The following is a 27,662-nucleotide window of genomic DNA, read 5'->3' on the forward strand; positions in this document are numbered from 1 at the left end:
TAACCAAGGGTCTGGGTTTTAAAGCTCTGGAAGGACAAGAAATGAGGCCGTTTGGTCCTCACCAAAGAGGGAGAGACTGGAACAGAGACCGACCCCCCCACATAAATTTTGGCCCTCCCATGAAAAAAGTAAATTAGGAAAATCTTCTTATTAAAAATGGATGATGACATGGAACTTTTTTGCCTTGGCCCATGCTCTTGATGGGATATTGTGGGCAAGTCTCCTCAGAATTTGTCACAACGGGAGGATGTTCACACAGGTTTAGATTTTATTTTAAACCAGTAGGAATTCTTAAAGTGGGATATTAACATTAAAAATGATCCTGGCAAAGAAAGCACTGGGGTATCTGGCAAAAGCAAAACCACTCAAAAAGAGATACCCTAGACCCAGGTTCATTAGACTCTTTCAGAAAAGACATTACCTAACATGAACTCACAGTTAGAAGTTACAAAACACATAAGAAAATAATGTACCATGAGCAAGATTTAGCAAACACAGTAAGTTTACAGACAACCAAAAACTTCATATAGAACAATCAGATACAATAAAATCAATATGTTTAAACTGACGAAATTCCCAGTAAAAATAAGAGATAAGTACAGGAACAGAATCAGACACTATCAAAACAGAAAATGCAAATTTAAAAAAGGAGAAAGGAAATATATCTTCTGGAAATGAAAAAATAGCCAGTGAAATTAATAACAGACAGTTAGCCAGCAGAGTAAATACATCTGAAGAGAAAGTTTGTGAGCTGGAATGTAAATATGATCAAATAACTCTAATTCTGGTGAAGAACAAAAAGAAGTGGAAAATATAACAGAGAGATTAAGAAACCTAGACATTAGTGAGATGGTTCACCACAATTAACAGGCATTTCAGATAGGAATGGAGAGAGGCTACTCTCCACAGATAATGGCTAAGACATTTCCAGAACTGCTGAAAGACATGAATCCTCAGATTCAGAAATATGTTGCATTCAGAGGAGAAAAATCTTTACTAAAATTGCAGAACTCAAAGTCAAAGATGCTAAAGGCAAGCAGAGAGAAAGAAAGATGATCCACAAAGGAACTTAGATTCTGAAACCATATAAGATTTTGAAAGTTCTTTGACATCTTTAAAGAAATATCAAACTCCACCCAGTACAAGGTGAACGTTTTAGCATATGCTATTTATTCCTATTCTCAGTGACCCATGCAAGTCACATGTGGAAATGGTAACAGTCTTCCCTTTGGATGTAGTATACAGTTTTTCAAAATCTCTACCGCATGATGAGATTAGTCTTAAGAATGTGATCTTGGGCTCTGGAGTCAGATGGCAGGGATTCTAACCCTGACCCCTCCCACAAGAAGCTCTCTGACTTTGTGCAAGTTATTTAGTCTCTGTTTCATTTCACGTATCTATAAAATGGTAGCACTCATAGCTTATTATAATGTTTTGAGTTTTAAGTGAAATGATTCATGTAAAATGCTTAAAACACTGCCTGGAATACAAGAAACACTCAATGAATATTACCTAGCATTATTATTATTACCATATTTCATTTGATCTTCACAATAGTACTGCAGTGGAGACTTTGTTTCCATCTTCCCAGGGAATTGTATGATTTGATAGCTAATTGCTCATTCAGAATTACAATTAGACTTTTTAGAACTGGGACCAGAATTCGTGTCTCTTGTGTCCTACCATTTCGAGCTCTCTCTATAATTATTGCACTTATAAAAATGTTTTTCAATCGTGGATTTATCCTGAGTTATCCACTACATAAGATAAGACACCTCTCAAAGCTTCAAATGTTTCTTTTGTTATTATTGGTCTCTTAGAAGTGGGTCACAGGTCTTACTAACGTACACTCTGACTTTTTATTTTCATTTTATCCGTACACACCAGCGTCAGTGAGGACTGGCATTTAGCTGTGCATATCTCTATCTATAAGGGAGGCTGGAAAATGGAGTTTTTCAAGCTGGGCACACCGCCTCCCTCAACAAAATCGGGGCTGTCTTAGGAGACAGTTGAGTATTGGTTAGACAAAGGCCATAAGATATAAGTGTGGTCTGAGACACAGATGGCACTTTTGGAAGGAGGCAGCCAAGAGGATGCAAGAGGCTCCCAGCGTTTGTGGCCCTGCACATGCTCTGTACAGCTCTGCATTATTTGGCCCTGGCCAACCTCTCCGACACTGACTTCTGCCCAGTTTATGCCACCACCATCTATAAGATTTCTGGTTCTTAAGTATGCCATACTTTCTCTTTCACAGATCACTGGCCTGGAAACACCCCTTTCCCCCACCCCACCCCATCCCCCCACCAGCACACACAGGCGTACACACCCACCACCAGCACAAATTTCCATCACCATGCACGCACATTTTGCCAGGCTAACACAAATGCACACTGGGGCAATGTGAAGCCTTCCCTATCCCCCAGGTCCCAGTTCAGCCTCCCATCTGTCTCTTAGCCCCTGCTGCCCCTTGTGCAAACCCCTGTTGTAACACTGATCACACCGATCACTGATCATACTGCAAGTGTGTTTGTGAACATGACCAACCTCCCTCCCACCACTTCCCAAACTGTTAGAACCTTAAAGGCAGGAACTCTATTCTATTTTCATCAAGTCAGGTGTGCGTCTTACTCATTTTTGGCTCACCAATTATTTGCACAGTATCTGGCACCTAACAGGTGACCAATAAACATCTGTGGATTAAATAAATTAATACTTTCACTCTATTTCAGGAGTTCATAAAAGGAAAACCATAGTGCAGATAGGCAGTCATAATAGTTATCATATATTAAGGGTTTATGAAATGTGAGGCATGCTGGGTTTAGGGCTTTACATGAATTAGCTTCTCTGATTTTTCTAACAACTCTATGATATATATACAATTCCCATGCTCATTTTACAGATGAGGAAACTGAGGCTCAGAGATGTGATTTGCCCAGGTCACAGAGTTAATAAAACATGGTGTAGGGATCTGAACTCTGGTTGTTTCTACTCCACCATCTAAATCCCTAATTACCAGGCTATGTTGCTGAAACTCAAGCTGGCTGCATGTTCCTGAGAGGGCGCTCCAGAAGGAAGTTCCAGAGCACTGAGGAGCTGGGTGATAATGCAAATCTTGCTGACTCCGAGAAGGACATTTTATCTTCTCCAAAGAGAGAATGAAAAGAGAGGGAAGTGAAAGCCTAGGGGAGCTTTAGGTTGGGAAAGAGAGGAAGCAGGATGACAAATTAAGTAAACTGAGAATCCCACATCAGAGCAACCGCAGATCCAATCTCAGACAGGCATTTCATCTATTAACACCATTCTGACAACCAGCTAATTAAAGACCTCTGGGGAGAGGGTTCCCATCTTGACTCGTAAGGGCAAGTGCTGAGTTCTGAAGCCTGTTCTCTACATGGGGCTTAGCAAAACCAGCTTCCCAGCTAGCCCAATAATCCCTGAAGCAAGCGTAACACCCAAGTCCCCCAGGAACACAGGCAAGGGCAGCAGATTATTCAGAAAGCAAGCTTAGCACAAGAGTAATAAAAGCTTACATTTATTGGGTACTTGCAATCAGTCTCAAGCAACGGAGTGGTTATTTCATTTAATCTTCCAAAAGAATATAATGAGATAGACATCATCCCCATTTTACAGGCAGGGGACCAAGGGGCAGCAATTGTGTCTGTTACTTTTCTACTGTTTCTCAGCCCCAAGTTCATCCTTCCACATTCTATACACTCTAATCTCTACGTGGCTGGAACTCTGCAAACTACATCACCCAGGGCCCTTAACCAGCTAGTTTCCTATTCAGCAAATAGGAGGCAGACAATGGAGAAGAGAAAGCCAAAGAAGGGGAAACAGACCCTTTCGTGCTTCCCTGTTCCTGTAGCTGCAGTCATCTCCAGCCTCCAGCTTCTCTCCACGCTTCCACTCCCAGTTTTTCCTTGTGTGTTTAGATGTTTTCATTGAAGTACAGTTGGTTTACAATGTTTCAAGTGTACAGCAAAGTGATTCAGTTATACATATATATATATTCTTTTTCAGATTCTTTTCCATTGTAAGTTATTACAAGATATTGAATACAGTTCCCTGTGCTATGCAGTAGGTCCTTATTGTTTATTTTATATATAGTAGGGTGTTTTGCCACTCCCTCTCACGGGCAGCAGGGGCAGCCAGGTGGAGCTCTCTCCTCAGAACTCTGAGTGCCAACCCTGCAGGGCAGCCCCTCTGAGCACCGCATTCTGGGAGCCTCTTTGTTCCCTCAGCCTTGGGTGGTTGGTATTTCCTCTAGTTATCTCTAAATTCACTGCTAAGTTCCTTTTTGCTCTGGGAGCTCCCAACACGTGTACACTCAATTCTCTGTATTAAATCCTTCTTTCCGAAGTACCTATTATGGTGTCTATTTTTATGACTGAGGCTGGACTGATACAAAGATGTTGACTATCGGTCCAATATCACACAGCTTGTAAGCAGCACACTGATCAGGAAGCCCAGGTTCTCCATAGAAGTTTAAATAGGCAGCTTTATCTGCCCTGCGGAGCTAGGGCCATAGCAGACAATCGATACAAATGTGTTAAAATGAATCCATTTCTTAGTGTCATGGTGTAACTATATTTTCATTAATAACAATTACGTGTATAATGCTTTAGAGTTTGGAAGGGATTTCATAGCCATCACTTCCTATGATTCAGGAAAGAAATATATTATAGTTAAAGGTATAACCTCTGGAGTAAGATAGATAGCAGTTTAATCTTGGTTCTGCCATATAATAGCTGTGTGATCTCTGGAAAGTTACTGAACCCTGTTCTGAAACTTAGTTTTGTTATCTATGAAATATGGTTACTCAAACTATGCACCACATGTGATTGCTGTGATCATTTAATGTCATATAATACATAAATATATATAAAAAACATGTCAAGGACTGTGTAGGGTCTGAGATTTCATCCTGCTTACAGCCTAACAAGTTAGCTTGTTAGTATTTCCCCCAGGCTGGCAGAAGACAGGAGACTCCTGGGTCAGAGACAAACAATGTTATTACTCAGGACAAAAGCATTAGCCAGTTTCATGTTGGTTTTCAGGGATTGCTCACGCCTCCCAAGTCTCATAAGGATGAAGACTACTCTTTGTCTGGGGGAAACGTTACCTCATCTCTCAAGCTCGCTCCTTGAAAACATAGCCATGAGAAATGATCCAAGAGCCTTCAGAGCCTTGCATTTGGGGGGCAACCAGCAAGAATATGCAGCAATACTAAAAGTCCATGCTGGGGCTTCCCTGGTGGCGCAGTGGTTGAGAGTCCGCCTGCCGATGCAGGGGACACGGGTTCGTGCCCCAGTCCGGGAAGATCCCACATGCCGCGGAGCGGCTGGGCCCGTGAGCCATGGCTGCTGAGCCCGTGAGCCATGGCTGCTGAGCCTGCGCGTCTGGAGCCTGTGCTCCGCAACGGGAGAGGCCACAACAGTGAGAGGCCCGCGTACCGCAAAAAAAACAAACCAAAAATAACCCAGTCATGAAGGAATACTTGCCCCAATTTAGAGTTGAGGAAAGTGGCTCAGAGACATGAAATGACTTGCTCAGTGGTGATACCCTTTGGGGAAGTGGTGGTTATGCGTCCAAAAATCAGAAGTCAAGACACCCAAATCCCACCCCCATTCCTCTCCAGCACAATGCCCATTGGTAAGGACAGGTGTCAAATACCATCAGTCCAGGACTGGCTAGATAGTCTGTGGGGCTCAGTGCCCCTATTTCTAGAATTCTTGAACTTTAGAAGCAGAGGGGACCTAAATATAATCTATTCTGCAGGTCCCCAGCTGTGTTTACCAGAGACCTAGTTGTCCACTGAGCTCCCTCAGAGGCCACCAAGAGTGGACGTGGGACACAGGAAAGGAAGGTTGGGGAAAGCCTCCATCCAAGCAGCTCCACTTTTACTGGGGTTATAGATAAGATTACTTTCGATTTTTTTTTTTTTAAAGGAGATGTATGCTCCTAGGAAATCTCAAATTTAACTCAACTAAAATTTGATTTTAAAAGTAGAGAAACTAAGGCCCAGAAAGGCCAAGTGATTTGGCCAAATTTATGCAGTAAGTTACAGAACAATGTCTCACCCTTGCTCTCCTGGCTATCAGACAAATGTTCTTTCCACCAGGCTGGGGGTGGCCTCAGATAAGTGCTAAAGCTGTTATATAATGAGATGTGCTTCGAAAAGCAGACGGTACCAATCCACTACCAGAAAGCCACGCACTTTGAATTGCCTGGCCAGACATGACAATGACCTCTCCTACCAGCACATGCAACAGACTGCCTGAAGTCAGACAGCCTGGCGTGACTCTGAGACACTGCATAATGAGCTAGCTGATGTTCCTTTATTCACGATTTCATTCAAATATTTAATGAGGGTTTATTATATACCAGGGACTGTGCTCACTGCCAGGAGTACAACTGTGAAAAATAAATTTTGATTAAGTTACTGAAACGTTCTTACTCATTCATTCAAAACTATGTACTGAGCACCAACCATGAGTTAACCACTGTGCGAGGGCACTGCCCTCAATGGGTTCCAGGCTAGTGGGAAAGAGGTAAATGAGAACTTATAATACAGAATAATAAGTATCAAACAGAGGTGCGTTGGTGAGTACCTAGGTGCACCCCACCTGGCTTTGAGGGCCCAGAGAAAAGTCCTGGAAACACTCAAGATGAAGCTGAGATCTGAAGGAGAGGGAGTGACAGTAGCCCAGCTACCTCATCTGTAAAATGGGAAGAAGAATAATATCTTCCCCTCAGGGATGCTGTGAAGGTCCAAAGAGATATTCATGTGAAGCGTCCAGCCTGGCACACAGGGATGGCATTACATGTTACTTCTCTCCCTATCTTCATACACACAGGAGCTGACCAGGGCCTTCTGTCCGTCTGTCTGTGGCTGATGAACAAGGAAGTCAGCAGCCCACATAGGAAGAAATCTGGCTCCAGCTTCCTTAGCATCAGGGTCCAAACAAATAACCAGGCCCAGACACTGGCCTTGGAAAGGAGCCTGCACGGCTGGCCACTTCATTCAGGAATCTCACCCTGTGGCAAAGACTGTACCAAACACAGTTTTCCTCCTGAAGTGGCTTCCTCCCCCCTACCACCACCCGGCACCAAGTGATTTATGTCCCATTGAGGACCTTTTCCCCTTCATAGCCCATCTGGCCTTCCTGCCTCAGCCTGCAGGGAGGGTGTAATCCTGTGTTTGCAGCTTTACAGATGGTTTCTATGGAAATTATGACAATATTACAGTTATTGTGGAGCCACGTCACTGCTAATTGAATGAAGAGACGGGACTTGAAAGGGGAAATGTGGAATTAAATATCAACAACCTAAGTCCTTAGCAACAATGACTAGTTTTTCGTAATGTGGTTCCTACCCACAGTAACAAACAATAACAAACTAGTATTTTTCTTGTATTAACAATGTGAAGAAGGGTTATTTCTCAAATCCCTTCTGGAGATTACACAGAGAAGATAAAAATCAGGCCCCAAGCCAGTGCTTACTGGCAATAGTCAGAAATGAGAATCTCACTTATATGTGGAATCCTAAAAAAAAAAAAAAAAATCAAAAAAAAACCTAAAGTACAATTCATAGATACAGAGAAACTGGCGGCTGTGGCCAGAGGCAGGGGAGGGCAAATGGGTCGAAGGGGTCAAAATGTACAAACCTCCAGTTACACAGTCAGTCAGTCACAGGATGTAATGGACGGCATGGGGACTACAGTTAATACTACTATATTGTATATTTGAAAGTTGCTACGACGGTAGATCTTCAAAGTTCTCATCACAAGAAAAAAAAAATCTGATAAAAGAAGCAATGAGAGCAAGGTAAAATTTTAGATAGAGGTTAGAGAATTGAGGGGTGTAACTTAAGTAACTGAATACTTCTAATTTCCACCATGTCACACAAGACCAGGCTACAACTGCATAGGATTTGGTGTGGTTTGTTAACTGCTTTCTCTAATCATCAGAAGAGCTTTGCAGGGAACTGGGAAATAGAAATGCTTATTTAGGGAAAAGGAGTGGTCAGCACCCATTAATAGTTCCCAAATGTTGAGATGATAAGCAGCCATAAAACCAGACCTCCACTGAGGGTATCTTGCCAGCACTGTACTTTTCTTGTGGCCTGTATTTTCTTCCATGAGAGGTTTAATCTTTTCTTTTTGATCAACTACGTCCTGAGGTGTATTTAAGCAGGATTCTTTTCTTTGAAAGAGAAAATGCAAAGCTCTTATTCAGTTTGAAAAGCAATGCAAGGTCACTGTAAAAAAAAAATGTGAAAAATGTTCTGAAGAAATAGAAAAAAACGTAAGTTAATCCACTATCCCACTGCTAAGATTTTGTTAAATTTCTGTTTACTTTTTTATTGTGGCTGAGAGTGTGGGTTTGGGGATTCAGACAGAATTCTGGCTTTGCAAACTGTTTGAGCTCATGCAGGTTACTGAACCTCTGTAAATCTATTTTCCTACTCAAGTTGTTGATGGTGACTTCCTTCAGAGAGTGGAGGGACTAACCCAGGAACACCTTCTCACGCCCCTATGCTTCCATAGCATTGTTTTTAATGGCTCTATAGTGTTCTGTCCTATGAATAGGCCATAAGTTATTTACAATGTCCTGCTATTGAGTCAGGTGTTCTCTATATTTAATATAAAATAAAAAGCGACTTCCTATAAATAATCTCTAGTCCTTCCTTTGCTTCCTATGTATTATTCAGCAGAGGGGTTCAATTCACCTAGCTTATAGCAAATACACTGAGCACATGTGACTGTGGTGAACAAGAAGGAAGAGCAGCCAGGAGGGAGTGGCGGGTCCTGCCCTCACAGAGCTGAGCTAGTGTGCAGAGTGGAAAGAGCGCTGGGCGGGGAGATAGGAAACTTGGGTCTTAGCTCCACCCTCCCAACCCCCTTCTCGTAAGTGTGTGACTTGGGTATGTGACCTAATCTCTTTTTTCTCATTTGTAAAATCGATGTAATGAGAGAACTTCCCTCCAAGGTTTTTGTGAACAGAATTAAACTAATAAACGTAAAATGCTTTAAAAAGTGCCTGGCACAGCACCATTCACAATAGCCAAAAAAGCAGAAATGACCCAAATGTCCATTCGCTGGTGGATAGAAAAACCGAATGTAATAATATCCACACAATGGAATATCATCCTGCCACAGAAAAGAATAAAGTACTGATGGGTGCCACAACATGGATGAACCCTGAAAACATCATGCTCAGTGCAAGAAGCCAGACATAAAGGAGCTTCCTAGTATATTTTTCCATTTATATGAAATGGCCATTACAGGCAAATCTATAGAGACAGAAAACAGACTAGTGGTTGCCAAGGGCTGGAGGGAGGGGGGCATGGGGACCAACTGCTTAATGGGTGGAGAGCTTCCTCTTGGGGTGATGGAAAAGTTCTGCAACTAGATAGTGGTCGTGACTATACAACATTGTAAATGGACTTACTACCACTGAAATGTACTTTAAAATGGTCAAAAATGATAAATTTTGTTATGCATATTTTACTACTGTTTAAAAAAACAGTGCCTGGCCTGTAATAAGCACTCAATAAATTTTCTTTTTCATCTTTATTCCCATCTTGAGCTCTCAGTTTTCCTATTTCTAAAGTGAAAGAGACAAAATGGTCTTCAAAACGGCTTCTAGCTCTGAGATGCTCCAGTCTAGTTGGAAAAATCTGTCTTGTGATAGAGAACTCTTTTCGTGAATATCCATTTCCTCCCCTCCCCCCACCCCCCAACCTGAGGCAGGCCCAGCTGCCCGCTTCTGAGCGCTCATTTTTTGAAGCTGCCATCACCTCTTCCAAACGAACCCTTCAAGTACCTGACAGATCCCCGATTGCTGGTGACCCGGAAGAGTCTCATAGTGGACTCTCAGTAAATGTCTGTTGGACCCACGAATGGTTGAGAGAATCAGTGAAGGAAACAGTGAGTAGATAGCCACTGACACTGCCTGCAGGCCTCAAGGGGAGCCAACTGCAGCGGAGCTCCTGACCCCTAAGTCAGGTTTCCTGCATGGTGAGCACACATCTTCCAAGAGGTAATAAACACCGGCCCAAGGATACCCTTTCCCTGAAAATTCCTAATCACCCTTCTACTGGACAAGCCATTATGTCAGCTCTCAAAGCTCCCCATTTTTAATCTGTTGACAAGTCTTAAGAGTAGGAGGGTGGTTCTCTTTCTGCTCAGGTTCAAGTAGGCAGAAGGAAATTAAAAAAAAAAAAAAAAAAGAGTGAGTGAGCCTAGCTTTCTCCCCGTTCACTTAATACTACCACCTTCTGTTAACATCTCCAGGAGGTCTTTTCCACAGGCCCCTCTCCTCTCTGCAGCTCCAAGCTGTTTCCTGCCCTCGCACCTCTCCTTTTTCGAGCACCCCAGTAAAGCTTGACCTCCTCCTTCCTAACCGTTCAGACTTCCTTTCTTTCTTTCTCGCTGTCGTGTCCAGGTCATCCCCCTCACCCTCTCCCTCTCTCCTGTCTGCTCTTTACAAAGCCTTGTCTCCACTTCATATTTCATTCTCTTAAAATAGCTTACATAGTTCTCCTCTCCATGGTCAGATATGTATTTATTTTTAATGTCCTCCTCGAATCTCAGACACCCGGAAAGGGGGTCAGGTGTTTCCGAGCCTTTTAGATGATCTCGTGTAGTTCCTATACCTACTTCAAATTTCTACATCTTTTCATATTGACAAGTTGCCATAACTCACTCTGCCATTCCAACATACACGCACACACACACACTCACACACACACACCCCTATGCCCCTTTTCTTATATTCAAGATCAGGGGTTAGCAAACTATTGCTCTTGGGTCAAGTCCAGTGCAACACCTGATGCTGCAAATAAGGTTTTATTGGCACACAGCCACAGCCATTCATTTACATATTGTCTATGGACAGCTTTGCTATACAGAGCTTAGTAGTTGGGACAGATAGCTTATAGCCTGAAAAGCCTAAAATATTTACTATCTGGACCTTTACGGAAAAAGTTTACAAACTCCTATTGTAGACAATTGAGTGACACCTAATCCTTTTATTTGCAGACACTTAGCTGAAAGCAAGCATTGCCAGATACTGTCTTCATTTCAAATCACCTCCACCCACTTCAAACTCCCTGTTCCCCACCTGTAATCTCACTGGCTTCCTGACTCTCCCTTGGTGGTGTGTAGAAGAAAACTGTATCTCTGGAAAGGTTTTCCCTCGCTACCAATTGTGTGACATATCATCATTTATCAACTGTATTATTTTCCTTCTTACTCAGTATCCATTTATCATACAATTTTCCATTTCACTGGCTTTATTTATATCTAAGTGACAGGATGTAGTCAGAGGAAAACAGCCCTTCCCCAGCCCACTTCCAACTCCCTGTAAACACTGCATCTTTTCTCTATGGTGGACATAGTCTAGCTTCTTGGAAATAAACCAAGTGATTCTGCCCTCAAAAGAGACTGTCATTAATAGTGGTGTGTGGGCTCCAGAGTCCTGCAGACCTGGATCTGAGCTCCATCTCTGCCACGATCCTTTGAATACTATCTGCCCTTAGCAAGTGCCTTTAAATCAGGTCAAGCAACCAGCAAGCCACAGCACCCAATAAAAATAATTATTAGACGAAAGCAAAAATAAACAAATGGGACCAAATCAAACTTACAAGCTTCTGTACATCAAAAGAAACCACAAACAAAATGAAAAGACAACCTATGGACTGGGAGAAAATATCTGCAAACGATGCAACCAACAAGGGCTTAATTTCCAAAATATACAAACAGCTCACACAACTCAACAACAACAACAAAACCACCCAATCAAAAAATGGGCAGAAGACCTAAATAGACATTTCTCTAAAGAAGACATACAGATGGCCAACAGGCACATGAAAAGATGCTCAACATGGCTAATAATTAGAGAAATACAAATCAAAACTACAGTGAGGTATCACCTCACACCAGTCAGAATGGCCATCATTAAAAAGTCTATAAATAATAAATGCTGGAGAGGGTGTGGAGAAAAGGGAACCCTCCTACACTGTTGGTGGGAATGTAAATTGGGGCAGCTACTATGGAGAACAGTATGAAGGTTCCTCAAAAAACTAAAAATAGAGTTGCCATATGATCCCTCAATCCAACTCCTGGGCATATATCTGGACAAAACTATAATTCAAAAAGATACGTGCATCCCAGTGTTCATAACAGCACTATTCACAATAGCCATGACGTGGAAACAACCTAAATGTCTATCGACAGAGGAATGGATAAAGAAGATGTGGTACATATATACAATGGAATACTACTCAGCCATCAAAAAGAATGAAATAATACCATTTGCAGCAACATGGATGGACTAGCAATTATCATACTAAGTGAAGTAAGTCAGAAAGAGAAAGACAAATACCATATGACATCACTTACATGTGGAATCTAAATTATGACACAAATGAACTTATCTACCAAACAGAAACAGACTCACAGACATAGAGATCAGATCAGACTTGTGGTTGCCAAGGGGAAGAAGGGGTGGGGTGGGGGGGGGAGTTGGACTGGGAGTTTGGGGTTAGCAGATGCAAACTATTACATAGAAAATGGATAAACAACAAGGTCCTACTGTATAGCACAGGGAACTATATTAAATATCCTGTGACAAACCATAATGTAAAATAATATAAAAAAGAATATACATGTATAACTGAATCATTTTGCTGTATAGCAGAAATTAACACAACACTGTAAATCAACTATTCTTCAATAAAGTAAATTTAAAAAAAATAATTATTAGGCATTTGGTGCATTTCATGACAACTATCTTGAGTCCTTCTCTACTTCTTCCTTCCCTTGCTCTATCTCCTGGTCTCTTTCTAGGGCCTCCTAGCTTCCAGTATTTTCTGCTTTAGCCACTGAGCTCACCTTTGGACTTGACCAAACTCTGCTTTCCTATTTCGATTCTGAAAGCCCCATCCTCTTACTCTCCAAAAAGTCTCACCAGTAGATATTTTATTCTGGATAATCCTCTTAGCCAAACCAGTGCTAGGTGCTCGACCCCATTCAGAACTAATTCTTAGCTGCCACCACATACCAGGAGAACAGCAAAGTGGTATAGAAAGCAGTTGGACGGTCTAAGAGCTTAAATCCTACTTTGTCCATTTCTAGTTATATGACTACAGGAAGTCAAGTAATCTCTCTGAGATTCAGTTTCTCTCCCAGAATACGTAGCTATTAATACCTATTTTGTAGAGTTATTGTGAGGGTTAAAGACAGCAGTACCTTGCGTAAATTAGTATTCCCTAAGTGGATCTTTGCATTAGAACACACCTTGAACCTCATATTTGTGCCCTAAACTCAAGGAAAAGTAAAATAACAATAGATTTTGGTGGGAACTACTTTGGTAGAGAAAAATTCTATTTTTTCATGGAACTCCTTTTACAACTTTAACTTTCTTCCTGTCTATATTTTTATCTCCAGCTGAGATTTAAAATCTTCTTCTTCCCATGTCTTTTACTTTGTCCCCATTTACCTGGCTTTGTGTCCCCTTAATCTCATCTGCTATTGAGCAATTTGGCCGAGACTGTACCCGTGTTTCTTACAGAACTTACACAAAATACTCTCCTGGCTTTATACGCTGCAGAATCCTGCCGCGTGAAGTTTCACATAGGAAACAACCATTCCATACTCAGTGTTCCTGCAGCTGAAAATGACCACACCACAGGTGTCCATTTCTAGGAATTTTCCACTTACAAATGGTAATGAAGTGAATATGCAAAAAGATTTAGCTAGAAGGAGGTCTAGCACTTCCTTATTTGCAGTAGCAAAAGAAGAGAAGGTAAAAATGAAGTCAAAACTGAAAACAAAAATATAAATGTCCAATTAAAAGGCATAAGTGATTAAATATGTGATGCCTCACAGTAGAGTACTACACTGCTATTATAAGTTATATTTTGGAAAATCTTTGAAGCTCTGTAAAGACGTCATAATAAGTTAAGTTTAAAAAAATAGTTTAGGGTTTCAGATCCAACATGTAAGGAGCTAAGAAGTTGCCACTCCATCCTGACAAGGAAAACGCTGAGCAAACTAACACACAAACAACTCGTAACGTGAGGACACAGGGAAAACCACTGCCCCCCAAACTGGAGAAAACAGGTGAATACGGAATCACAACTTACCTGAACAGAAAATCAGAAGCAAACACTACCAAGGGAACCAGTGCCAAGGTAGGAAAACCTGAACTGGGACTGATGAATTGCTGGAGGCTCAGCTTGGGCAACTCTGAGAGTTAAAAACTTCAGGGGACCCAGTGATCCCGGTAACAGAGAACGCTCACAGTTCTGTGACTGTTACCTCCAAGAGCTTCCCCCGGTCCTCAGAGCAAAAAATCAGAGAAAAATCCCCTGCTGCTTCTGGCAGGGGGAGGAGAAAAAGAACACTTTTGAAATACACCAGAGCATTCTGTTCTTAACAAGGCCTGCCTTCAGAAGTAACTAATTTATCAGAGCCTAACCTCCCTGAGGGGGAGGAAGAAATACCCAGCACTAGCCACCTCCAGCCTCCTGTGTGGGAGAAGGAAAATAGGCAACTCCAGCCCCCTCCAGCCACCCTGTCCCACCTAATAGGTGGCAGGGAAGGACTGTGAAATTGGTGAAGTTCACAGTTCAGAGGCACAGGTTCACCAAAAGACTGAGACCTAATCATAGCACTACAGAATGCTTCCCCTACATCCACATCTTACCACCACATTAGTAAAGGTCTATTTATTGTAGTTCCTTTTACCCAGTATATTGTGTCCAGTTTTCAAAAAAAAATAACAAGGCAGGGACTTCCCTGGTGGTCCAGAGGCTAAGGCTCCAGGCTCCCAATGCAGGGGGCCCCAGTTTGATCCCTGGTAAGGGAATTAGATCCCACATGCCACAACTAAGAGTTTGCATGCTGCAACTAAAGATCACGCATGCTGCCACAAAGATCCTGCGTGCCGCAACTAAGACCCCGCACGGCTAAATAAATAAATATTTTTAAATAATAATAATAAATAATGAGGCATACTAAAAGCAAAATAAACAAACCAACAAAAAAATACCCCACAGTTTGAAGAGATTGAATAAGCATTAGAAACAGAGTCATATATGTCAGGAATGTTGGAATTATCAGACAAGGAATTTGGAAGAAGTATGATTAATATGTTAAGGGTGTCAATGAAAAAGGTAGACAACATGCAAGAACAGAGATATAATATAAGCAGAGAGATGGAAATTCTAACAAAGAATCAAAAAAATTGCTAGAGAACAAAAACACTGTAACAGAAATGAAGAATGCCTTTGATGGGCTCTTTAGTAGATTAGATACAACTGAGGAAAACCTGAACTCTGAATGTGAGGTTATAACCACAGAAACTTCCAAAACTGAGGAAAGAGAAAAAAGACTGAAAAAGAAAAAAAAACCAGAAGAGAATATCCAAGAACGTTGGGACAACTACATAAGGTGTAACATGTACATAATGGGAATACCAGAAGGAGAAGAAAGAAACAGAAGCAATATTTAAAGCAATAATGACTGAGAATTTCCCCCAAATTAATGTCAAGACACCAAACCACAGATCCAGGAAACTCACAGAATGGTAAGCCAAAAAAACAAAGCAAACAAATGAAAAAACTACACCTAGGCATATCATATTCAAATTTCATTAAATCAGAGATAAAAAAAATCTTGAAAGAAGCCAGAGGGGGTAAAAACACCTTACCTACAGAGGAGCAAAGATAAGTACTGCATCTGACTTCTCAGAAATGATGCAAGCAAGAAGAGAATGGAGTAAAATACTTAAAGTACTGAGAGAGAAAAAAAACAGACTAGAAATCTGAACTTGCAAAATATCCTTCAAAAGTGAAGGAGAAGTAAAGACTTTCTCAGACAAACGAAAATTGAGGGAATTTGTCGGCAATAGATCTGCCTTGTAAGAAATGTTCAGAGAAGTTCTTTGAAGAGAAGGAAAATGGTATAGCTCAGAAATCTGGATCTACATAAAGACAGGAAGAGCACAGGAGAAGGAACAAGTGAAGACAAAATAAAATTTTTTATTTTTAATTGATTTAATATGTAACAATTTGTTCAAAATAATAATAGCAAAAATGTATTCCTTTATTTATTTATTTATGCTTATATATAAGTGAAATGAATATCAGCAATGACACAAGGAACAGGTGGGAAGAAATGAGACTATTTGGTTACTATATGGTACTTGTACTACCTGTGAAGCAGCACAGTGTTATTTGAAAAGTAGACTTGGGTTAGTTGTAAATGGATATTGCAAACTCTAGTGCAACCAATAAGAAAAGTAAAAAAGAAGTATAACTGATAGGCGAAGAAAACAGAGAAAATGGAGTCGCATAAAATGCTCAATTAAAATCATAAAAGGCAAAAAAAGAATGGAAGACAAAAATAAGAACAAGGACAACAAGTAGAAAACACTAACAAATACAGTAAATATTAACCCAACTATATCAATAATCATTTTGAATGTGAATGGTCTAAATGCACCAATTAAAAGACAGATGGTCAGAGCTGATCAAAAAACACAACCCAGCTATACGTCGTCTACAAGAAATCAACTTTAGATATAAAGACACATATAAACTAAAAGTAGATAAATGGAGAAAAACATACCATGCTAATACTAATTAAAAGAAAGCAGGAGTAGCTGTATTAATTTCAGAGCAGACTTCAAGTAGGAAAGTTATCAGGTATAAAGAAGGGCATTACATAATGATAAAGGGGTCAATGCTAAAGGAAGGCATAACAATTCTTAATGTATACATGCCTAAAAACAGAGCATCAAAGTATGTGAGGCAAAATCTGATAGAATTGCCAGGAGAAATAGATAAATCCACTGCTAGACTTAGAGATTTTAACCCCCCTCTATCCAAAATGGACAAATCCAGCAGGCAGAAAATCAATAAAGACATGGCTGAACTCAACAGGACTATCAATAAACTAGATATAACTGATAGCCACAGACTATTTTGTCCAACAACAGCAGACTATACATTCTTCTCAAGCTCACACAGAATATTCACCAAGATATACCACATTCTGGGCTATAAAACATACTTTAACAAATTTAAGAGAATAGAAATCATATAATATTTATTCTCAGACCACAATAGAATTAAACTAGAAATCAATAAGAGAAAGATAGCTGGAAAATCCCCCAAATAATTGGAGATTAAACAACACCCTTCTAAGTAACACACAGGTCAAAGCAGAAATCTCAAAAGGAATTTTAAAATGTTTTGAGCTAAATAAAAGTGAAAATACAACATATCAAAATCCGTGGGATGCAATTAAAGCACTGCTTAGAGGGAAATTTATAACACTGAATGCATATATTAGAAAAGAAGAAAGATCTAAAATAAATAGTGTAAGCTTCCATCTTAAGAAACTAGAAAAGAAAGACAAATTAGATCCAAAGTAAGGAGGAGAAAAGAAAGAATAAAAATTAGAACATAAATCAAAAAAAACAGCAGTAGAGAAAATTAAACGAAAAGCTAATTTTTCAAAAAGATCAATAAAATTGATAAGCATCTACGCAGGATAATTAAGGAAAAAAGAGAAGACATAAATTACTTATATCAAAAATAAAAGAGGGGACATCACTATAGATCCCATGTACACTAAAAGGATAATAAGGGAATATTATGAAATACTCTACACCCATAATTTTTATAACCCAGATGAAATGGACTAATTCCTTGAAAGACACAATCCGCTGAAACTCACACAAGAAGGAATGGACAATCTGAACACTTAATGGTGAGAAACTCTAAGGAACTGACATTATCCAACTTCAACACTTACAGTAATCAAGACAGAGTGGTTTTGGCAAATGGATAAAGAAATAGATTAATGGATCAGAATAGAGAACCTAGAAATAGAACCATATAAATACAGGCAACTGATCTTGGACAAAGGAACAAAGGGAATACAATGGAGCAAAGATAGTCTTTTTCAACAAATGGTGCTGGAACAACTGGTCATCCACATGCAACAAAATGAATCTAGGCACAGATCCTATGCCCTTTATAAAATTTAACTCAAAATGGATCACAAACCTAAATGTATCAATAAAATGCAAAATTCTAAACGCCTAGAAAATCAGATAGAAGAAAACCTAGATGACCTTGGGTATGACAATGACTTTTTAGATACAACAACAAAGGTACAATCCATGAAAGAAATAATGGGTAAGCTGGACTTGATTAAAATTTAAAAACTTCTGCCCCACAAAAGAAAATGTTAAGAGAATTAGAAGCCACAGACTGGGAGAAAATACTTGCAAGAGGCACACGAGATAAACGATTCTTATCCAAAAAATACAAAGAACTCTTAAAACAATAAACAATAATAAAATGAACAACCCAATTTAAAAATGGGCAAAAGACCTGAACAGACACCTCACAAGAAGAAGATATACAGATGACAAGTAAGCATATAAAAATATGTTCAGCGTTGCACGTCATTAGGGAATTGCAAATTAAAGCAACAATGACATACTACTACACACCTATCAGAATGGCGAAAATCCAAAATAGCGATAACACCAAATGCTGGCAAGGATGTGGAGCGAAAGGAATTCTCATTCATTGCTGGTGGGAATACAAAATGGTACAGCTACTTTGAAAGACTTCTTACTTCTTCTACTTTGGATATTTCTTACAAAACTAAACATACTCATCATATGATCCAGCAATCACACTCAACTTACTCAAATGAACTAAACATTTATGGCCAAGAGAATGGACTTGAGGACACGGGTGGGGGAGGGAGAAGCTGGGGCAAAGTGAGAGTAACATCGACATATATATACTACCGAATGTACAATACTTAGCTGGTGGGAAGCAGCCGCATAGCACAGGGAGATCAGCTCAGTGCTTTGCGACGACCTAGAGGGGTGGGATAGGATGGGTGGGAGGGAGGGAGACGCAAGAGGGAGGGGACATGGGGATATATGTATGCATATGGCTGATTCACTTGGGTGTATAACAGAAACTAACACAGTATTGCGAAGTAATTATACTCCAATAAAGATCTATTAAAAATAAATAATAAATAAATAAAAGAGAAAAAAAATTATGTCCACACGAAAAGCTGCAAATGAATGTTTACAGCAGCTTTAAGTCCTAATTGCCAAAACTTGGACACAGCTAAAATGTCCTTCAGTGAATGGATAAATAAACTGTAGTTAATCTAGACAATGGAATATTTAGTGCTAAAAAGAAATGTGCTATCAAGCCATGAAAGGACACAGAAGAAATTTAAATGCACATTACTGAGTAAAAGAAAGCAATTGAAAAGGTTAGATATTATATGATTCCAACTGCATGACATTCTGGAAAAGGCAAAACTATAGAAACAGTAAAGATATTTATAGTCGTCAGGGGTTAGAAGAAAGGGAGGGATGAACAGGCAGAACACAAAGGATTTTTAGGGCAGTGAAAATACTCTGTATGATACTGTACTAATGGACACATGTCACTATACATTTGTCAAAATCCACAGAATGCACAACACCAAGAGTGAACCCTAATGTAAACTATGGACTTTGGGTGAAGAGAATGTGTCAATAGGTCCATCAATTGCAACAAATATACCACTCTGGTAGGGGAAGCTGATAATGGAGGGCGCAGGAGAAATATGGGAAATCTCTGTACTTTCCACCCAATTTTGCAAGGAACCTAAACCTGCTCTCAGAAATAAAGTTTATTAAATGTTTTAAAAAGTGGTAAAAAAGACTGTTTAAAAACAGATAATACCGCATGTTCCCACTTTTATTTTGGAGTAAAGAAAATACACTCCTGTGTTAATGGCAGTTTTCTCTGAGACATTATGACAAAAGGCAGTTTCTGTTTTCCTCACGTGCATCTATTTGGTTCACCTTTGTTCCTCTAACATTAGTTTTTGATTGCTCACCTACATAGCTGGTGCTTAGTAAATGTTTTTGAATCAATGAGAAAAGAGAAAATTAGTGCATGAAGGGAGATCTGGGGACTCCTCATCGTATTTATGGTGACCCTGGTTATCCACACCCCAGTGGCCCAACCCCAGACATATATTTTTAAAGAGTACACTGAGCAGTAGCCATCGCCTGGCCTGCAGCCTCATCACAAGCCTTCAATGGTTTGAAACTTTTCTCTTAGATGTTGGTCCATAAAAGACGACATGTCCCTGAAGAACTCAGGCTGACAGTGAACTCATTAATGACTATTATATTGATATTAGAACCACTGACTGCTATGGCTTTGTTCCAAAGATCATAGACTTAACAAGCACTCACCCAGCTGGGTGGGCAAGATGAGCCACCAGGGTACAAGAAAAAAATATCACGATTTATAGTTATGATGATATCTCTTCTTTTTTAGTTTGTACTTTTTCTTTGTATCTAATAATGTCATAAGATATTAATATATTATTTGTATATGTAATTTATATATATGCACATGTGTGTACATATATGTATATATACACATATATAGAAAGAGAGCATGCTCAAAAAATTTTTGCATAAAGGTACACAATCAGAAAAGTTTATAGACCACTGGTCCAGCCCCTTCATTTTAGAAAGGAGGAAACTAAAACTCAGAGAAAAGGGAGGTAACTTTCCTAAATTGTATAGCTAGCTGGTTAAAGGAAGCTAATGCTTTATCCAGTTGTCTTTTTTTTCTGCCTCATCTCACTGTTTTTTTGATGGTGTTGAACTATTTTTTGAATGCCATGTGAGCCCACATTAAGAATACAGATATATTTTAACATGACATTTTCCTGAAAGTTTAGTTTTTTAAAAGTGCTTACACACCCAAATAGACCTTCTGCCTCCTCTTGCAAAAGAAGGGCTGAACTTGCATTCAAGGATTCCATTCCCCTCGGCCAGATTTCCTCTTCCTAGGAAGCTTTATCCACTGTCTCACAGGAACATTATTTGATTACTGGAAACTTATCATAAAGAGAATCAGCTATAGAAATCACTCACAGAAAAGTATCACAGACCAACCTCTGGCTTCCAAAACATTACTTACAAGAGCCGTCAGCAAAACCTTGTCTCCAGGGCCCATTACTTTGAGGGAACTCTGCCAATCGCAGCACTACTTAGAAGGCACATTTTTTATGTCCCTCAAATGCTTACTGTCAGACTAAACTAAAGTTCTGAATGGTTTCAAACACACCCAAGTTTGGCTAAGTAAATGTACTCCCAGATTCAAGTGTGGCCTGAGGGCCAGGTAAGTAAGAACTTCTTTTCCCAGCCTGAGTGCAAACTTTAGTTTGTCCGAGCAGCCTTGTAAAATTCATTTACACTACAGTGTTTCGATCTGGATGACTAGAGAGGCCTTTATAAGCCTAGAATTCTATTGCCAGCTGTCTTCCTTTGTGAAAGTTAAGGAGGAAGACTTCAATTTCTCTGAATCATTTTGAAAACCATCACCCAGGACAACAAAGACAAATGGTAAAAGGTAAGAGGCACAGCTCATTTGTTTCAAATCCTCTCCTCCTAGACCCCAAAGCCCTGCTGACTTCATAGGGAAAAATCTTGCACAAAAGTGGCCCACGTGAGAAGCGGGGAACTAGAAATGACCCCCAGTTCCCGAAAGGGAGTTATCAATAGACCCACATAATCATAATGTCTTTGTTTTCACTGGATGACAGAGTCTGCAGAATCATTTGCTCTTGGCAGACTATATATCATAATTCTCCTCCCTTTAGTAATTTCCTCACTGCTAGAAGTGATTTCCTTTCTGCATGCATGGAAACCATCTTGACAAAGGGTGAAAAAAATATTTACTTTTCACTTAGAACTGCTTTTTTATGTACTGACTGTCAAAAATCATAAACAAAAAGTTGTGTGGAAGAGTTTGGCAATATGAATGCCTATCATGAGAAAAATGTAAATACATAATTTAATAAGGTGTTTACAAATAGATCCAGAACCACAATACAAACAGCCAGTGATACCTCAAACCTGGAACCTGGCATTTGGAGTAAAACTCAGTGATATTTTTTACATTTTTATTCTGCCAAACACTTTTGTTATTTAACACTTTCATAATTTATTCTTTTATTAACTAAACTCATTTCCTTCAGGTGGGAATTAATAACTAGGTATGCTAGAGACAAAGCATATTTTAATTTTATCATGATATTTTAAAAACCTCTTTCTATAGCTTCAAAATCAACTTGGAAGAATAAGGATTTTGCAGCAACTGTTCTCAAAGACTGAGCAACTGAGCTCCAAGAATTCTGAATAATGGACTGGCAGGGAGATGGAGAAGGTTTCTAAGGTGTATGTAGTGGGAAGGTCCGTCCTTGCCTTTGCATTACAGTAACATGTCCAGAAAAGACACAGATGAAGAGATAGAGATAGAGATGTCAGGCACATAGAAAGTGCTCAAAAAGAGATATTTATTATCAAATCTGCAGATAGTCCAAAACTGGAGTAAGGGATATTGTACTATAGAATTAAGCTTCAAAATTATCATTATAATAGAAAAATAAGCAAAATGGTGATGAATATTACAGAGGGAAAAAATCCTGCCGTTAAAATATTTTTTTCCTTTTGGTTTTAAGTTCAACTGTACCAACATAGTATGTAGATATCCTGGCTTATGTGGAAAAGTTTCTGAAGGCTGCATGACATGGAGTTTATTATGGAGACAACAGTAGGACATGGATTAATGAATTATTACGTGTAATCTTTACTACAGAAACATATGCTGTGTATAAATCACGGAAAGTAACTAGCCTAATGCATTTTGCCATGGCCACATCCCATCTAGAACACTGTGTTCAGTTCTGGGCACTATATTTTCAAAAGAATATTTACAAAATATAGTATAACCTGAAAAGGAAATCCAAGTGATAAAAGGCTCATACAATGCAGAGCTGAAGAAGCTAGGAATAATAAGGCTAAAAAAGAGAATTTTAGCAAGAATGTGGTAATTGCTCTAAAACATATAAAAGGCAGTAAAAATCAATGAGTAACAGTAACATACATGTATTGAGCACCATACGCAAAGTAGTCACTGTTATCTGCATTTTGCAAAAGAGAAAAACTAAGGCACAGAGAATAAGTTACACATTTATGGTCACATAATTTGTAAGGGTTGAGCCAGTTTTCATCCCACTAATGCACCCCAGATCTGGGAGAGATCTTAAAGCTATTTCCCAAATATTTCTAACCTCTATCTTACAGGATCCCAGTAAGATTGTACTTTCTCAGTTCTTCAGAAGTTGGACATGGACTGATGATTTGCTCTGGCCCATGAAATATGAGCATAAGTCATGCTCGTGACTTCAGTGTGGGAGTTTAAGAGTCTGTGAGCAATTTACCACATGCTTTTCCCACCATGGATGTGAGGACATGGGACCTCCATCAATCTAGGTCTCTGAGGAGCAATAATGAACAGAGCGGCCCTGCAGATACATCACAGACAAGGAGCAGGAGCAAAAAACAGTTATTGTTTGATTAAGCCACTGAGATTTGGGGACTGTTTGTTACTGTGGCATCACCCCACCTTTTCTGACAGATACACAAGCCTACATGCCTAAAATGATTAAGATATCTCAGAATAAGGAAACATAGTTATTCTTATATTTCCAGTGGTCAGAACTAAGAATAGTTTGTAGAAACTGCAGGTGGTAGACTTGGGCTTATTTAATTTTTTTAACATAAAGTCATCCAAAATGGCTTCATGAAGAAGTGAGCTCCCTGAAAATGGCAGTATTTAAACAGAGGCCAGATGATGATTTTGTACCTATGTAGCAAAAGAGATGGGTTCGTTAAGGGGGTTTTATCAAAGTTTTATCCAGCACCTCCAACGTGCCAGGCATTTCAGCCACAAAGATAAATCCAAACACCCGATCCCTATCCTCAAGGAGATAATCAAGTTCAGAAGTAGATAACCTCTGCTGTCTCTTCTAACAGTGTGATTCAACCAAATTAGAGATAATAACATGGTCTGGATGAAGCTGACAGCAAACCCAAACTTAGAAATAACCATGTAGCACTAGAAATCCTGGTTGTATTATTATTTTTCAATTACGAGGCAAAAGTACAGGGTTTGCAAAAGGAAGGAAAACGAAAGACTTGTTGGGTTTAAAAGAGGAACATTTTCCCTTTCTCTAGTTACCATTCTTAAATCTTGCAAACCAGGCATATTATCTGGCTTACATCAGGGGTGTTCCAGCAAAGGGAATAGCACTGACTCGGGGCAATTGTTACCGACCTTTTCCATCACCTCTCCCACCCCTTAGAGTCAAGAAGGGAACATTTCAATACTGATCAAAGTCAGACCTGAAGAGAGGCAACAACCTTTCCCTAGGGCCATTCTTCAGTTTAGAAATCAGCCAAACCCTTTCCAAAATATCAGAAGATTTTCCTAGAAGGGTATTTGAGCAAGGCCTAGAGAAATCCCGTATACTAAGGATGATGTGAAAATCACAAACTAAGTAAGTGATTCCAAGGCACAATGACATTGTTCCCCAAAGGCACCTTAAAACAGTACTAATTTCGGTACTTTCTTTCCCACTATTAATACTTAAAGCTTTATTATTTTTAAACTTCCAAAAATCACACAGTGCAGAGAAGTCCTGTCCTTTCACTGGCTCGCTGCATTTTAATGGAAAAACATCTAAAACTTGGGTTAGCATTAACTGTAATAGTTCTCAGGCAAACATTTCCATTTCAGGTTATTATTCATAACAGTATTAGTGCAGTATAATATATGCAGCTGGATTTTGCAGCCATTATCTAGACAAGGGTGAGGTATCTGATTACTATTGTTCCCCAACTCAAAAGCGTCTGTTTGAACTCTGAATACTCCAACTCTGCCCAGGCCCTGAATTTTCTGGACTATGGTCCTGATTTTCTATGAAATAAACAAATAAATCAGGGCAAGCTGGCTTTCGGTGCCATATCTTAAGTCAGCTCAGTGTGACATGAGTTTCTAAAAAACACACACAAGAAATTGGCTTTGGCACAAGGAAAAGCAGCAGGGAACTTGCAGCTCGCGCTAGTTTAATGTGCACCCTTAATCCTCTCGCCTATTTTTTAAAAAATACAATTAATACTCTTCCAAAGACAGCTGGATCCCCAGTCTTGTGCCAAGCTACCTACACAAATATACTCTTTACAAACAGAGATGTGAAATGTCGATCTAGGACAGAAGAGAGGCATGGGGTTTTGGGTGTTTAGTCTAGTGGCTCCACACTCAAAAGTTTCAGGGACAGAGCTTATGTCGGAAGAGTGAGAGGGGAGACCGCCCACCCTGTACTTTCATCCGGGTACTATGGAGATGACCCCATTTTCCCAGGACCAGTCTGCCCTCTGCCCTGGTGACCTGGGTTGAGATTTTATCTAGAGTCAGAGGGGAGACCAAGACAATTGTGCTAATGGGTACTCAGACCTAGAGAAGGGCTGGAAATCACTCAGCCCTCCTGGGCTGGCCCGGCTGACACACCCACACAGAACCGATGGCCCGGGGATGCGGCAGGGAGGCGAGGGGACCCACGCACCCCGTCCCGCGCGCACTGAGATGCTACAGTTGAAGACACGCGCGAATAATCCAGATCCGGGCCGGGAGGGCTCGCTGCACTCAGAGGAGGATGCCCTTTTCCTCCCCCTAGTCCTCCATCCCCTTGCAAAGTGAGCAGGAGAAAGTTGCGCCTGGGCCATGGCGCCCCGGGCTGGGAAGGGAACGAGGGCAGGCAGAGAGGAGATCCGGGCCCACCTACCTTGTCCTTGGGGCCGAGGTTCTGCAAAACCTCCTTGCCCGTGGCGCTCCGGATCTCCACCCCAGCGGGAGCGGGCGACGCGGGCGCGGGCTCCCGGCTCTCCTCTCGGCCTTGGCCCCGGCGCGGTGTGTCCCCCTCGGCGCCGGACCGGCTCCCCGAGCCTCGGGCGCTGCCCTGGCTGCTCCGGGGAGTCTTCGCGCCCCGCTGCCCCACGCTCAGGGCATCGAAATCCAGCGTCTTGCTCTCGAAAGCGCCCTCCACGTTGCAGAACATGCCGCCGTACTTCTGCCGCGGGACCTGGTCGGTGGTGCCCGGCCTGGCCAGGTACACGGGCAGATCGTCTTCGTGGGAGCTGTCCCAGCCTCTGCGGCCCGAGGCCATGGTTGGATCGCGACAGTGGCCCACGGGTCCTCTTCCCGAGAGGCGGAAAGGGCAGCCGCCGGCAGCGTGCGCCGAGCCACAGTGATTGGGGAGGGAGGAGGCGCCTGAGCCTTCGCGCCAGAGGCGGCAGTGCTGCTCCGGTTCCTGCCAGTCCCCTGCGAGCCCCGAGCCAGCGAGCGCGGCGCGGGGGCCGGAGCGGCGGCGTGTTCTACTCGCCCGCCTCGCCCGCCCTGCCGGCCGCACCTCCTGCGCGCCCAGACCCTAACGTGTGGCCTCCCGCGATCACGCTTCCCCGCCGCCCATCCAAAGGAGAAATCCAATTTGGCGCGCGCGCGCACACACACACACGCACGCTTCCCGCTCGCCCAGCAACCCTCAGATTCACCCTCAAGAACTCGCCTCACTCACACGTGCGCACAAACCCTGCTTTACACACACTCACTCCGGAGTTGGCCTTCCAAACACAAGTCTCTCTGCCCTACTAAGGTAAAGAAACCTGTTGACTCAGGTGGGTTGATTTAAAAGCCAAGTCCTTCCTGATTTAGAGCAACACACACGCACAAACTCAGATTTACCAGACTCACAGTCCCAGACCTGTCTCATCCTAATCTTAGAATTGTCTCACAATTGCTCCCAGTTCTAGAATCTGCCTCACAAACCTGCACCCTCACATAATGAACTCCTGAATTATTGGTTTACAGAGCCCTACAGACAGACCAGCTTACTTCACTGACAATCACAAAAACCTGTAACTGACTCACACATTTCAACCCATTCTTACTTCATATCTACCACCCTAGATTTTGCTTTTTATCCACCCTTAATTTGCATCACACACAATTACACAACAGATCAGACTTGCCTTGCAAAATACTCTTCATACCCTGTCTTCATAGCACAGCCCCCTGGCTGATACCTCACTTACTGAGGCCAGAACTGTACCCTTGACCTCACACAAGGGTCCAGATTTACCTCAAAAATGGACAACCAAAGACTTTGCTGTTCCTGTTAGCTGACACACACACAGGTTTTACTGGTGCTGGTGCACACTCTCACAACCTCATCCTCTTCTCCACGTCCACCCACATGCACTCTAAGCCAGACTTTGCCACATAAACACAGAGTCCACAAACTGCAGAGCTCACATCGTAGGTGCCCACACAGCCTAAACCCTGAACCTGTAACGCTCACCTTCAACTGGGCCCCGTCTCAGAAATTCACTCATGCGGTTATTTAGTCTTCCAACGTGAACTGTGTGCCTACTATGCTCTTCAGAAGGTACTGGAGCAACAGTGTGAAACAAGGCAGATGGAGGCCTGTCCCCACCAAGAGTGTAGACTACAACCACCCATCTGGGTAGCTCAGTCATTCACTAGTCTGCCCAACTTCATCTTCTGAATTCTCCACTACATCATAAGCTCCACGAAGGCATATACCCCATCTGTTTAGTCTACCTTCGAATATCTTGAGTCTAGAGCATCTATAGGCACCTAAGGTACTCTGTAAATCCTTTTTGAATGAATGGATA

At 41.2% G+C, this 27,662-nt stretch overlaps 1 protein-coding gene across 1 annotated transcript in view; it reads right to left on the reverse strand.

The window, feature by feature from the left end:
* Nucleotides 1–26,322, reverse strand: part of DPYSL3 (dihydropyrimidinase like 3) — a 113,437-nt gene extending 87,115 nt beyond the window's left edge. The window contains exon 1 of the mRNA XM_060143918.1: nt 25,754–26,322. Within this exon, the coding sequence (XP_059999901.1) occupies nt 25,754–26,134 (381 nt within the window). The 5' untranslated portion in view covers nt 26,135–26,322. The remainder of the gene's footprint in view (nt 1–25,753) is intronic.
* Between the last annotated feature and the right edge of the window lie 1,340 nt (nt 26,323–27,662).

This window comes from Lagenorhynchus albirostris, chromosome 3 (assembly GCF_949774975.1).
Source record: "Lagenorhynchus albirostris chromosome 3, mLagAlb1.1, whole genome shotgun sequence".
NCBI lineage: Eukaryota > Metazoa > Chordata > Mammalia > Artiodactyla > Delphinidae > Lagenorhynchus > Lagenorhynchus albirostris.